Raw genomic sequence first — 14,703 nt, forward strand, 5'->3', positions numbered from 1 at the left:
ATGTTTCACTCCAATACCAGCTTTTTGAGGAGCTGACGGGTTATTGGCCATTCCGCTCCTAAAACTACGCTCTGTATGCTGTGAGTGTGTATCGTAGATACATGACGACTAACGAACAGACACACGCACCAATTTAACCTATAGACCGATAAGCATGACTGGTCAAATGTATTTTCGCTGGCTAACCGATTAACAGTTAACCATTAAAATCCCTACTTGCTATTGTCACAAGTTTCAATTAAGCTTTTGATGAAAAAGTCCGTTCCAAAAGCATGCAAGTATATTCTGTTGGTTACGTCATTTTACTATTTAGAATTCATTTAAACGGTTGTTTACTAGTTTAACGGAGTCAGTTGGTCGACAGCAAAATTGACAGAAAATTGTGTCCCTAAAAAAAACGATTGCATAACCCTAACTCTTCTCTCCAGCTATCACTCGATAGTCTGGCTGCTGATAACGTGTTTAATGTGATTAAACATGGTAAGGAGTGGCGTGTCCCCCTAGCTTGTGATGTGTTCCATACTGTCTGTTTGGCTTTGGAGGTGGGCATGAATATGGATATGCCATCGTTTGTGATCGACACTGACGCATCATGGACCAAGCAGCTATAAATATCCGATAGTCTTGTCTGTCAGAAGAGGGGGTGGACAAGTGTATGTGTGTTTGTGAGAGAGAGCGAGCAAGTGAAATGCTTACTGGCTGACAAGACACTGATAAACAGATGACGTGCCAATCACCTGCCAAAAATCACTCAAACACAGCCTTCAAGAATCCACCAAGCACTCTAAAAGGAATGACGTCACGTGACACCACCTGACTCTGTGACGGTGTCAGCAAATCAAAGCAGAGTTTGTAAGAGCAGAGTGAGTTAGCGGAGGCTAAAGCCAGGTTATGGCTAAATTAAAGTTATTAGCTCCCATGGTAGACTCTCTGCTCGTCATTAGCATACACTTTGGTTAGACCTCTGCTAAGCCTTACATTAGCATTAGTTTGCTGAATATTCTAACCATTAGCATCATGTTTTTCTAGGCTGCTTGTATTAGCTGTTATAGCCATACTTTCCCAAGCATCCAGTGTGGCAAAACACAAACCATGCCAACAGCGCAAGTAGACCAAACAGTTTTGTAGAACAACATTTTTTTAAATCCAATGGCAAGCCAACTCCTGCCAGTAAAAAAAATCCTTATCCAGCTCCATCATCTTTCTTTTGCGGCAAGGAGAAAAAGTCAAAATAGGAGTAGTACATGTGTGCTTTCTTCTGGGAGTGTTACCACTTCTCTCACTCACTTTGTCTTCTTGCGGATCTCCTCCACCAGCTGCTTGATGTGGTCCTCCATGAACTCTATCTTCTCCTGTTTGCGGGCGTGGGACTTCTGCAGACGCACAATACGCTCCACAAGCATGGCCTTGTCCACCTCGGGGTAGCTGTCCACCACCGTCGGGCCCGACTGGCTCTCCAGTGGGCGCTCCTCCATGCTGCTGCCGCCGTGCCGCGCATTCAGGGAGCCTGGAGAACATAACATACAACTTCATCGAAACGTTTTCCTATCTTAAATTCCCAACCCCATGCACGCACACACACACACACACACACACACACACACACACAACACACACACACACACACACACACACACACACACACACACACACGAGGCTGGAGCGGCACAGGCTCAGCCACAGAGCAGCGTCCGTGCAGCAGGTTAGGTGTTAAGTGCCTCAAGGGCACAAACATAGAAATATAATTATTTTTCAGTAGGTGGCACCAGAGATTCTGAGCCTGGTTCCCGGCTCATTCCCCCAGATTTACCCCATCAGCCCTGGGATTTGAACGAGAGGGATGTGGGAGAGCATAAGATTTAGGCAACGTGGGGCTAGTAATATTACTTCTGTAGATTACGTCTGCAGCAGTGCACCAACCCTGGTTCTGAAGAGCAGGCTTTTTTCCAGTTTAGCACTAACACACCTGATTCAACTCATCCTGGTCTACATTGASGATTGTTTGAATCAAGTGTGTTAGCGAAGGGCTGGAACAAAAGCACATACTGCAGTTCTTCAGGTCTGGAGTTATTAGTATTAGCCCTACTCCTCGCATCCTCTCTCCTCATCTCCTTAAAACCCATTGGATAAGAAAGCCAGAGGTCCCTCCCCCTGACCTTTCCCTCCAATGGGCTGTGAGAAAGCAATGAGGAAAGAGGACGTGAGGAGTATGCAATTGAGATCTTCCCTAGCACACGCTAGCTAGCTGTTCATTATGACAATGTTTTCTTATTTAAACCTTATGTGCATTACACTATGATATTCAATACAAAATGTATTGGCTATATACAGTGAGGAATATACAATGATACAACGACTACAAGGTTAAAGTGCAGACTGTCAGCTTTAATTTGAGGGCATTTTCATCCATATCGCATGAAGCGTTTAGAAATTACAGCACTTTTTTATTATTTACCAATGAATGGTAAATGTATTGTGTCATTACTAACAATTCATTTGAGGATTATCTGTAGTCATAGCAGCATCCACTTTAATGTAGTTTTTAGAAAAATATTATATTGAAATTTACAATAACAGTGACTCCAAAATGACAAAATTAAGCAATAAGGTACATCAGGGGTTTGTGGTATATGGCAAATATACCACGGCTAAGGGCTGTTCTTAAACGCGACGCAACGTGGAGTGCCTGGATACAGCCCCTAGCTGTGGTATATTGGCCATATAGGGGCGGCAGGTAGCCTAGTGGTTAGAGCGTTGGGCCAATAACCGAAAGATGGCTGGATCGAATCCCTGAGCTGACAAAGTKAAAATCTGTCGTTGTGAACAAGGCAGTTAAACCACTGTTCCTAGGCCGTCATTGTAAATAAGAATTTGTTCTTAACTGACTTGCCTAGTTAAATAAAGGTTAAATAAAATAAATATACCACAAACCCCCGAGGTGCCTTATTAACTGGTTACCAACATAATTAGAGCAGTAAAAATACATGTTTTGTCATACCCGTGGTATACAGTCTGATATACCACGGATGTCAGCCAATCACAAWTCAGGCCTCGAACCACCCAGTTTATAATACATGATTTACTATTCATTTCTATTGGYCACAAAATAATAACTGAAACACAACCAAAACAAACTGCAAATGCAAGGAATATGGAACCAAATAGAAAACTTTATGCTACTTTAAAACACATTTTCCCCAAATACTTTTGGTGTCATAAATATGTACAGAAATTGCTCTGATTTCTAAACGGTTCACCCGATATGCATGAAAATACACGATTAAAACTGACAGTCTGCAGTTAGATCTGTTATGGTGACCYTATTAACGCCACACCGGCGGTCACGAGTCACGAAGGCCGTAAAAATCCATGTGACCGTTTAGTCACGGTAATCAGGCTTCTTCAAGCTCTGATGCGGCTGATAGCCTACCAAACGTGCTAACTGCCTGGTACTCAGCACTCTATTGTCCCTCTAATCACTCTGACATCAATAAAAATCTAAATCTAAAATCTATTCTAACACTTCTATAGGCTATGGAATTGCGTGAGAAAACAGTGATGGCCTCGATTACAGTAAAAAGAGGAGGATCCCATCAGCTTTCTATAGGCCAGGTCTACTATATTTATTTCTCAACGTTCCTAATATTTAGCACTTTGCTTATATTTACAACAGGAGTATATAGCCTACCTGACTGGCATAAAAATGACACGGGAAAAGCGTCCTCCATTCGCTATTTAAGTGTATAGATGAAATGTATTTTTTTCCCGCTGCCCGTTTAGATACAGGTGCATGATAATGGTCCATTCGAAATCAAAACAAATTTCACACATATATTATTTAGTATATGTAAAGACAAGATTAAATCAAGAATAGTGTGATGGGTGACAATATTAGTCTATCACTTATTAATTATATATTATCACTTGTGAATGATGCCCAGCACTTTTTCGAATCATAGTCGCACACCTCATGTAGTCTAGCCCATAGGCCTATATGTTTTGATACGGTTTGTATCAAAACTAAAGTGGCCAAAAAACGTCTTAAAATGAAGCACACTAATCCGCTTTACAAGGGGTGTAGAGCCTAACTGGCATATATACACAGTGTGTGAGTTTCAAGTTTGGGGAAGATKATTTTCACCATAAAAATGCACCTTTATAATAAAAGCTTTACCTGCATAATCACATTTGCGGTCACTTTTGATAATGGTGTTTTCCCGCTAATGGAACATTCATGCTTATAGCCTACTGCATTGCTGTGCTTATAATGTGAAGAAATAGCCTAATAGTTTATCAACATTTTAAGCTAAACATTCTGATCTGTTGCGTCAGCTCATTGCGTTAAAATATGCACTGATGCTAGTGGTTGAATTAATTTGGGATCTACCACATCCCACAACTGTCCCAAACTATATTTGGAATATTTATTTTTATTTGATTTATTCGCACAGAATAGGTAAACCTTTGTACTATGGGGGATAGTACACTGCTCAAAAAAATGAAGGGAACACTAAAATAACACATCCTAGATCTGAATGAATGAACTATTCTTATTAAATACGTGGGTGTGGTTGGGCGGGGTGTAGGAGGTGAGGGTGTGAATGTGCTGAAACAAATCACACAATAGTGGTGAGGGTGGCGGAGGTGTGAAGAGGTGGCAGGAGATGTTGGAGTGGAAGGGGCGGGCGGCGGTGGAGGTCTGTGGGGAGTTGTGGGAGTGGTGCACGAGGCGTGGGGCGCGAGGAGAGTGGTAGGGAAGGGGTGGAGGCAGAGGAGGCGCAGGGCGGGAGGCTAGCGGAGGGCTGGGATGGGCAGAGCCTGGTTGGAGGGTTGTAAGGTGGGCGCGGTGAGAGGAGGAGGGCGAGAGGGTGGGCGGAGCGGAGGAGTGCGAGGGGGGCGTCGGAGCTCGAGGTGGGGTGGAGGTGTGGCCTCCACGTCCTGCTGTATGACCGTGCCCGGCTACAAGCGCGCCTGGGCAGTGCGGGTCCTGATCGAGGATTGGCGGATGGTCTCTCCTGAGGGATCTCCTCCCAGACCTGGAACTAAAGCATCCGCCAACTCCTGGACAGTCTGTGGTTGCAACGTGCGTGGGATGGAGCGAGACATGATGTCCCAGATGTGCTCAATTGGATTCAGGCCTGGGAACGGGCGGCCAGTCCATAGCATCAATGCCTTCCTCTTGCAGGAACTGCTGACACACTCCAGCCACATGAGGTCTAGCATTGTCTTGCATTAGGAGGAACCCCGGACCAACCGCACCAGCATATGTCTCACAAGGGTCTGAGGATCTCATCTCGGTAACTAATGGCAGTCAGGCTACCTCTGGCGAGCCATGGAGGCTGTGCGGCCCCCCAAAGAAATGCCACCCCACACCATGACTGACCCACCGCCAAACCGGTCATGCTGGAGGATGTTTGCAGGCAGCAGAACGTTCTCCACGGCGTCTCCAGACTGTCACGTGCTCAGTGTGAACCTGCTTTCAACTGTGAAGAGCACAGGGCGCCAGTGGCGAATTTGCCAATCTTTGTGTTCTCTGGCAAATGGCAAACGTCCTGCACGGTGTTGGGCTGTAAGCACCACCCCCACCTGTGGACGTCGGGCCTCATACCACCCTCATGGGGCTGTTTCTGACCGTTTGAGCGAACACATGCACATTTGTGGCCTGCTGGAGGTCATTTTGCAGGGCTCTGGCAGTGCTCCTTCTGCTTCTTGCCACAAGGCGGAGGTAGTGTCCTCTGCTGGGTTGTTGCCCTCCTACGGCCTCCTCCACGTCTCCTGAGTACTGGCCTGTCTCCTGGTAGCGCCTCCATCTCTGGACACTACGCTGACAGACACAGCAAACCTTCTTGCACAGCTCGCATTGATGCCTCCATCGGATGAGCTGCACTACCTGAGCCACTTTGTGGGTTGTAGACTCCGTCTCATGCTACCACTAGAGTGAAAGCACCCCAGCATTAAAAATGACCATATGACCATTTATTTTGGTATTGTGCCGCATGTAGCTCGTTTTTGGTCACAGGTCCAGGAATGGTTGAAGAATTGCAACATTGCGTAGAACTAACGCTACAGTAAGCAATACTGGGGGATTTGAAAAGCCATAGTCAATCAATCAATAATATAATAATTATTTTAGCAAAAATGTTTATTTTTAATTTACAATCCGTGGAAGCTATGAGAATAGGAAGATTCAATCTTTGTGAAGCATCACAGCACAGCTGAAAAATATATGGCAAATAAAAATCCAAAATGGATGATGTTGGAGATAGATGGGAAAGGTTGAGTGGAGCTGAAGGGTGGGACTAATAACAAGATAAACAATGTAGGGCATACGGGATCTGTGAAATGTGTATAGGTGCGGAGCTATTGTGAAATAGCCAGTTACAAGTGGAAAAATCACAACTGGATGGACAACAGAAATAGAGGAAGGACTAAGAACAACAACAAGAGAGAACTTTATAAAGTAGACTGTGTCTGTAATGTGTATAAGATGTATAAATTGAAGGTAAAAACAGAAATGTTTATCAGTTTACTCCAATTGGGATCGTTGTAGGGTTGCAGGGAATAATAATAAAGTATACTCTTTAAAAAAAAGAAGATTTTTTGTTTTGTTTGTTTTTAAATTAAAATAAATAAAAATAAAAAAATGACCAAAACATCAGCCAGGAAGCATAGGAACTAAGAAGTGGTCTGTGGTCACCACCTGCAGAACCACTCCTTTATTGGGGGTGTCTTGCTAATTGCCTATAATTTCACCTGTTGTCATTCCATTTACACAACAGCATGTGAAATTTATTGTCAATCAGTGTTGCTTCCWAAGTGGACAGTTTGATTTCACAGAAGTGTGATTGACTTGGAGTTACATTGTGTTGTTTAAGTGTTCCCTTTATTTTTTTGAGCAGTGTATATTGACATAGGCTAGTGCTTTTGCTGTTCGTTAGGCTTAGTCATCTTGTTGGCTGACGAAAAGTAAATGTGGACTTCTCCCAATATCTTCAATATGCACCTCGGAATTGGATAAGGACGCGCACAGTTGCGTCCCTGATGTGTCTGTCTTGTGAGTGAGAGGTGCTTCGGAGCATGCAGCACTCAGGAAGAAGGCAATTATAATTATTATATTTAGCCCAAGGGCACAAAGACCACTGGCCCCAAAAGGCATGGATTTTTTTAGGGGGCATTACAGCCACACAAAGGGGATGCCAACGGGAAATTTGAGGCATTATCAAATTGTGAATGAGAGACTGATGAAGTGTTGTGTGGAAGCCAGGAGATAAATGTGTTTATGTTCATTTATGTTCATTAATGGTCAATTACCGAGAGCTTGACAATCACCGGCTCACAACATTTAGTGACAGCCACATCTGCAGTTTAACTTCATAGTCATTGTATCATTAAAAATCTGCTGGAGTACAGAGCCAAGATACAAACAAATGTGTCACTGTCTAAATACTTTTGGACCTCACTGTATTTCAATTGTAAATGGCATGTGCTGATGACTGAAAATGTTTATGCATGAAAATGCTTTTAGTCACACACTTGCAGAGCAAAAAAACTTAGTGCACTAACTGCGTCAGAGAACCGCAAATCAAACCATACCTGAGATAACTGACGAGCTGGGTAACAAATGTATTGATGATTTAGAGGTAAATTCATGCTTCGTAACTTTTACTCACAATTATACACTTCAGAATCTGCTGGTAATCCTACCTTACTCGACATCTTCTTTGAGAACTTAGATATTCCTACAGTTCAACCTGAGATAGCTGCTGAATTAGAAAAACAGTTATCTGTAGAAGAGATTGTTTTAGCAATTAAATCTATGCAGTGTGGCAAATCCCCTGGACCCGATGGATTTCCGGAAAAATATATATTTTTAATTATCCGATCAACTCTCTCTTCTCTTGCTTTGCGTATTTGAGGAATCATTCTCCTCAAACTCTTTACCCTCCACAATGAGACAAGCATGTATTTAAGTTATTCTGAAAAAGGGGGAAAAAACTTGAATGTGGTTCATATAGGCCAACTTCTTTACTGAATTGCGATGTAAGGATACTTTCTAAGATTATTGCCTTCTGTTGAGTCAGTCCTTCCCTCCATTATCTTAAAAATCGTCATTCTTTTTTCAACATCAGACGTCTTCACAATATACGTTATAATCCCTCTTCATCTGACAGAGATAATGTAATCACTTGATGCTGAGAAGGCGTTTGATCGGGTGGAGTGGGATTATCTATTTTATACTCGAAAAACAATTTGGATTCGGTCCCAATTTTATGTCCTGGTTCAAAGTCCTTTACTCTTCCCCTATGGCTGCAGTGCGCACAAATAATGACCTTCCTATTTTCCAACTTCAACGTGGGCCAAGACAGTGTTGTCTTCTATCCCCTCAGCTGTTTGCAATCGCAATTGAGTCTTTAGCCATAGCAATACGTAATAACATCATTATCAAAGGTATTCAAAGAGGGGGCATAGAGCATAAAGTTACACTCTGTGGATGGTTCTACTAAAGACATTTGGTAAAATATCCGGGTATAAAGTTAATCTACAAAAAAGTGAATTGATGCCTATTAATCCTTCTGCCATGCAAACATCTTTTAGTCATGTGACGACACAGAAATGTATATATTTGTGAATTTGGGTCACACACAATTTCAAAAGATCTCTACAAAGCCAATTTCCCTCCCTTGATACTCCGCCTGAAACAGGATCTTGAACGCTGGGATTTACTTTCTTTGGGTGGAAGAATTAACACTGTTAAAATTAATATATGACATAAGTTGTTCAATGTATTCCTATCTTTCGGACAAAATCTTTTGTTTAATCTCCATAGATAAACTGAAAACTGCTTTTATTTGGAACAAGAAAAAAACATTGGATACGTAAGAGCGTATTACAGAGATTTCGTCCCCAGGGTGGTCTAGCACTTCCAAACGTCCAATATTATTACTGGGCAGCTAATATAAGAATCATTCTATATTGGATGACAGAAATCCCTGATGTTACAGGCCCATAATTGTTGACGTTGGAGATCTCATCCTGTGGCCCCACCTCCTTAGCGGTCTTACTCTGCTCAAAACTGCAAACTTGGCATAGTGGTGTTCACAAATACATATAAAACCTAATTGTGAAACATTCTCTGAAAAACTGGAAACATTCAGGCCATCCGTTTGGTCTAAGCAGGTTCAAACATGTGCCCCATTATTAAAACTTCTTCTCAGGCTGCAATCCACGTCGGGATCAAGTATGAACACAGCCATTGCACAAGTGCAGGGGCGCGATAACAATGTAATTTTTTCTTGTAAAATCTATTTTGTAAAATATTAACTTTCACACACATTAACAAGTCCAATACAGCATTTGAAAGATAAAACATTTGCAATCCAGCCAACATGTCCGATTTTTTAAATGTTTTACAGAGAAACAACAAACTATATTATGTTACTCACGCCACCCAAAATAAAGAAGGAAGACCCAGATTTTTCTTTTTCACAGCAGCACAGGTAGGTAGTGTGAAGTAGCATGCACAAGCCAACCTAACAACCTAAAACCAACCTAAATAACCCAGAAAAAAAACTACCTCAGATGACAGTCCTATACATGTTACAACAATAAATCTATGTTTTGTTCAAAAAAATGCATATTTTAGTAAACATCAGTTTTACATTACTGCTACCATCTTAGCACCATCATAGCTAACAGTCAGAAATCGCACGGCAGTAGCCAGAGAAAACAGACACCCGTCAACTACTATTTCACACAAAAAGATTTCAGAGAAATATATGGTGGATAGCTAATGAAAGAAAAGATCTTGTGAATACAGACAATATTTTCAGATTCTTTAAATGTTTTACAGCGAACCCACCACATAGATATCATGTTAGCTCACCACAAAATACAAAAAGAGAGACAGATATTTTCACAGCACGTTAGCATCAGCTAGCATGCAGCTAGCATGCAAAGCCAACCTAACTAACCTAGAACATACCTAAATAAACCAAGAAAAAACTACCTCAATGACAGTCCTATAACATGTTAACAATAAATCTATGTTTTTGTTCGAAAAGTGAATATTTAGCTATAAAATCAGTTTTACATTACTGCTACCATCTTAGCCACCATCATAGCTCCAGTCAGAAATCGCACGGCAGAAGCCAGAGAAACAGACACCAACGTCAAACTACTAATTTCACATCAGAAAAGATTTCAGAAAAAATATATGGTGGATAGCTAATGAAAGAGAAAGATCTTGTGAATACAGACAATATTTCCGATTTCTGAAGTGTTTAACAGGAAAACCTATATCGTTATATTAGCTTACTACAATAGCTAACCAACCAGCAGCATTGATTCTAGTCAAACGCTAGGATAGCACGTTCGACAGATATATGAAAAAGCATCCAAATTGGGTCCTTATCTTTGTTGATTTTCCATCAGAATGTTTTCCAAAGGGTCCTTTGTTCAGAACCGTGTTCATTTGGACCTAGCAAGAACGATGTCCCTGTTGAATTAGCATAGACACTTCTGGCCATGCATGCTAACCTCTCCGTCTTGACAAAATTCTTGCGTCGCCATCACATCTAAAGTCCAGAATAAATTTCAATAATATAATTTAAAGTATATTGAAAAAACATACTTTAGGATGATTTTGTGACATGTATCAAAGAAAATCGAAGCTGGAGGTCATATTCACTATAAACGAGTGTTTCCAGAAGCGCAGTCCATTTCTATCTGCGCCCAGAAAAAAATATCAAGTGCGGCACTTTCACTCAAGAGAGGTTCCTTTCAGTCCCTGACAAGATAATCAAGTCATTTTTTCTCTCACTTCCGCATTGACAACCAGGGGGAAGATGTGTGACGTGGTTGTACAGTCCAGTGCCAAGGCCTTTTATAGAGAAGGTATCGAAGAGAGACCATACGTCTTGAAATTTTCTTTTTCCGGAATATGGGCTGTAGAGAAGAGCTATGTTGTCACTTAGATAATGAAATTGAAACCTGGGTGTTAGAAACGTGGGAACGGTGTGTTTTAATTCCCGGAAAGGGGTGAAATAATGAGATGGACATATTGGTACGAGCAAGATGATTGAGGTTACGAGTGCCGTTGAAATGGGCATCTTTTTTTTTCTGATGCTAACTCAATAAGTCTTCCCTTGCAGCATAAAGGTTGAAAGAGAACCATACATTCTCTCCATCATTATTAGACCGGTGTTTCATATCTGGTCTGAAAAAGGGATCTCCTCACTGAACGACGGTTTTCTAGACCGGGAATTGTTACTAGGATTAAATGTCAGGATTGTGAAAACTGAGTTTAAATGTAGTTGGCTAAGGTGTATGTAAACTTCCGACTTCAACTGTAGATGGTAAACAGAACGGGGCCTAATTTTGACCCTTGTGGGACGCCAATGTTATAGTAAGAGAGTCCAACTGAGTGTCCCCAACGAACCCTTTGACTTCGGTTTGTCATCCATTAGTGGCTTTGTGGACACATTAAGGGAGGATAGTTTGGATAGGACGGACCTCATGATTCACAGTTCAAAGACCAATTTTAAAGATCCAAAAGACTGCGCCGAATTCACAACCTATGTCCAGTTTACATTTTATGCCATCCAGAAAAAAGCAATTGGCTGTTTCAGTAGAATGGTTAGTCTGAATCCAAATTGCATTTGATGTATGGAGTTGCCTGATTGAGGTGATCAGTCAGATGATCAGCCACCCATTTTTCAGATACTTTTGATAGCCCTGGAAGAATGCTTATAGGTCGGTCATTTTCCACCAGTGTTGGGTCACCAGATTTTAAAACGGGTATCACTGCAGCAGACCCAAGCATTGGGGAAGAACCCATATTGATGGACAGATTAACTAGATGTACAATAGGGGCAATCCGAGAATATTTGTATTTCTTCAGGAATACAGTGTTTAGACCAAATACATATTTTGTTCTAGAGCTCCTGAAGAAGCTAATAATACTGTCCACTGCTGATGCTGAAATTTCAGAGTTCTGAATATTGGTTTATTATTATCTATGGGAGTGAAACTGTGGTCTTGGTTGAAAATCTTTGAGCAGTTCGCTGACAGAGCAACAAAAAATTGTTAAAGGTGGTGGATATGAAGTCTTGAATTAAAATCCCATTCATCTTTAATTCAGGATGCTTTTGGACTTTTCAGCTCCTCTCCTGTTAGTTTGTTGAGATTTTCCCATAACTTTCCATTTCCTTTTGCTTCATTGATCAGAAGAACTGAGGACTTTTTTTTATATGCCTTACCACCGTACTTCTCAGTGATGTTAAAATAACGCCTGTCATCATTCTTACCAGACTTCAGTGCTTTTTTCAAGGAAAGATCCGTTCTCTCATCTGCTCCAGAGGTCCTGTTGAGCCATGGTAGAGAGTTTTCCCGTCTGGCTTACGTTGAAATTTCCTGGTAAGAGGTATCCACTTTGTCAATAGCTACAGAAATGGTGTGTTCAGACTCTGGGTCTTCATTTGCGTAAAAGATCAGACCAGTCAACTTGACTTATAGCTTCATCACTTTTTGGGATTTCAGACATGCCGTTAGTAAGTCAATGGATTTAGTTATTCAATCAGGTCTGTTAGTGAACACCAGATCAATTATAGTCTGGGATGTCTGTTGTACTTCTGGTTGATCCTTGTATTATTTGACTCAGGTTGAAATGCTCTGTGATCTAAGTTTTTTCCTGCAGTTTTGTTTTTCCAGTTTATATTGAAATCACCCATGAAGATGATCTCCTTCTTGTGAACATTCTTTAAGCATGGCAATAACATGGTGAACAAATTAGATCATAGATGTTGGTGGTCGATATAATCCAATAATAGTTTAAGACATTAGGGGGAGAGAAGACATTCAGCCATACATTCAAGTCATTGGCATGTTTACATATATGATTTGCATTTAAGTTATCGTTCATGTAAATAACGAATCTAACCCCTCTGCCCTCTCCCTCCGGAATATGGGATATCCAGGGACAGTAAAGGCAAAAATAGGAGAGGATTTATTCAGCCATGTTTCAAAGAAACAGAAAAAAATCAAGATTAAGAAATAATTGTAGGATTTTCAGATGACCTCCTAATATTTCTCTAGGCTTGGAACGAGGTCCCAGAGTATTTTAGCCTGATTAACGGTTTGAAGGTTCATGGTACAATGTTTTCTAATAGCTGGGTTAGGGAACTGAGTTTCTGTCTCGAAGGCGGATTTTGTTTGGGACACGTATCAAGATTTGCATTAAAATGAGATTATCTGCAGATTGCTCATTCTCTTTGAAAAGCCATGTTGGTGACAGAGGTTATGCTCACATACACAGAATGTCCTTCTCTGAACCAGGTCATATAGGCTACTCAAATAGATAATTTCAAATCATGCATGTTCCACCATTCATCAACAATTTCGGGTCTGGACGGCTAATTAGGTGGACTTTGCCACTCTCCCAGAATTACATCCTCCATATCAGCCATTTTCTGCAGGTGTCCTACTCCAGACTGGGAGCGTGTTACCCTGGGCTGCTTGGTGTTTGTTGATTCCGGATTGTTTGAATGAAGGCCAGTATTTGAATTTTGGCTGCCTTATATTGTATTCCCCAGAGAGTTACACGCCTTCGGGTCCCTTATTTCCTCAGAGTTGTTGGGTTATGATTGTCACTGGTCTCAGTAGCCACTTTACCAGCTTCATTTTAAACATCTTCCCTCTTCTTCTTTTCTTTTTCTTGGAATGAGAGGTCATTGCTGTAGACTCTGGCTCACCAGATACCAAATCAAATAATTAATTTACTCCACCTTTGTCCTGGGAGCCGAGAAGTTCTGTTCTTCAACCTGTCTCACTTTCTGTCATTCAGCTGGGATATGTGATACGTCTGCCCTATCATGGGGACTGGATTGTTGTCCTGCACATAGTGTGAAAAAGGTTCCTCTATGCACCTTATGTTGTCCAGGTAGTGACTGTACCTAACAGCTCCTGACCCCCTCTAGAGTGGGATTGTGTCTGCCAGTCCTGTCCACACGCATGGCCTTGTCCATTGTAAAATACTTTGATCCAGTGAGGTCTACTTCACAGACCGGTCATGGGAGTGATGCTTCACATATAACAAAACTATCTTCATAGGAGCAGTTTGTGAGTTTGACCCTTGTATCTTATCATGCGCCTCAACAATCTCCCCACACCTTACATCCAGCTTTGTGAGAAACTCAGTCACAACGCTTTCATTCGACAAAGGAGCTGATCGTGGACTACAGGAAAGGCGGGTCGAACAAGCCGCCATTAACATCAACGGGGCTGTAGTGGAGCGGATCGAGAGTTCTTGGTGTCCACATCACCAACTTCTATCATGGTCCAAACACACCAAGACAGTCGTGAAGAGGGCACGACAAAACCTTTTCCCCTCAGGAGACTGAAAGGTTTGGCATGGGTCACCAATCCTCAAAAAGTTCTACAGCTGCAGCTATAGAACTTTTGAGCATCTGGGGACCTAGGCCAAATCTTTTCAGTATGGAACTGCTCGACATCTGCTAAGGTGCTATTGAGGGTAGTGCGTACGGCCAAGTACATCACTGGGACCACAGCTTCCTGTCAAATCAGGACCTACCCCAGATTCTGAAGTCGGAAGTTAACATACACTTAGGTTGGAGCTCATTAAAACTCGTTTTCAACCACTCCAAACACATTTCTTGTTGACCAAACTATAGTTAGTTGTTAAGCCAG

The 14,703-nt window shown here is 41.7% G+C and overlaps 1 protein-coding gene across 1 annotated transcript in view; it reads right to left on the bottom strand.

The window, feature by feature from the left end:
* The window catches only part of ccdc186 (coiled-coil domain-containing protein 186), a 114,876-nt gene that overhangs the window by 7,902 nt on the left and 92,271 nt on the right, over positions 1 to 14,703 (bottom strand). The window contains exon 14 of the mRNA XM_024005179.2: positions 1,288 to 1,507. Within this exon, the coding sequence (XP_023860947.1) occupies positions 1,288 to 1,507 (220 nt within the window). The remainder of the gene's footprint in view (positions 1 to 1,287; positions 1,508 to 14,703) is intronic.

The sequence above is a fragment of the Salvelinus sp. IW2-2015 genome, linkage group LG17, assembly GCF_002910315.2.
Source record: "Salvelinus sp. IW2-2015 linkage group LG17, ASM291031v2, whole genome shotgun sequence".
NCBI lineage: Eukaryota > Metazoa > Chordata > Actinopteri > Salmoniformes > Salmonidae > Salvelinus > Salvelinus sp. IW2-2015.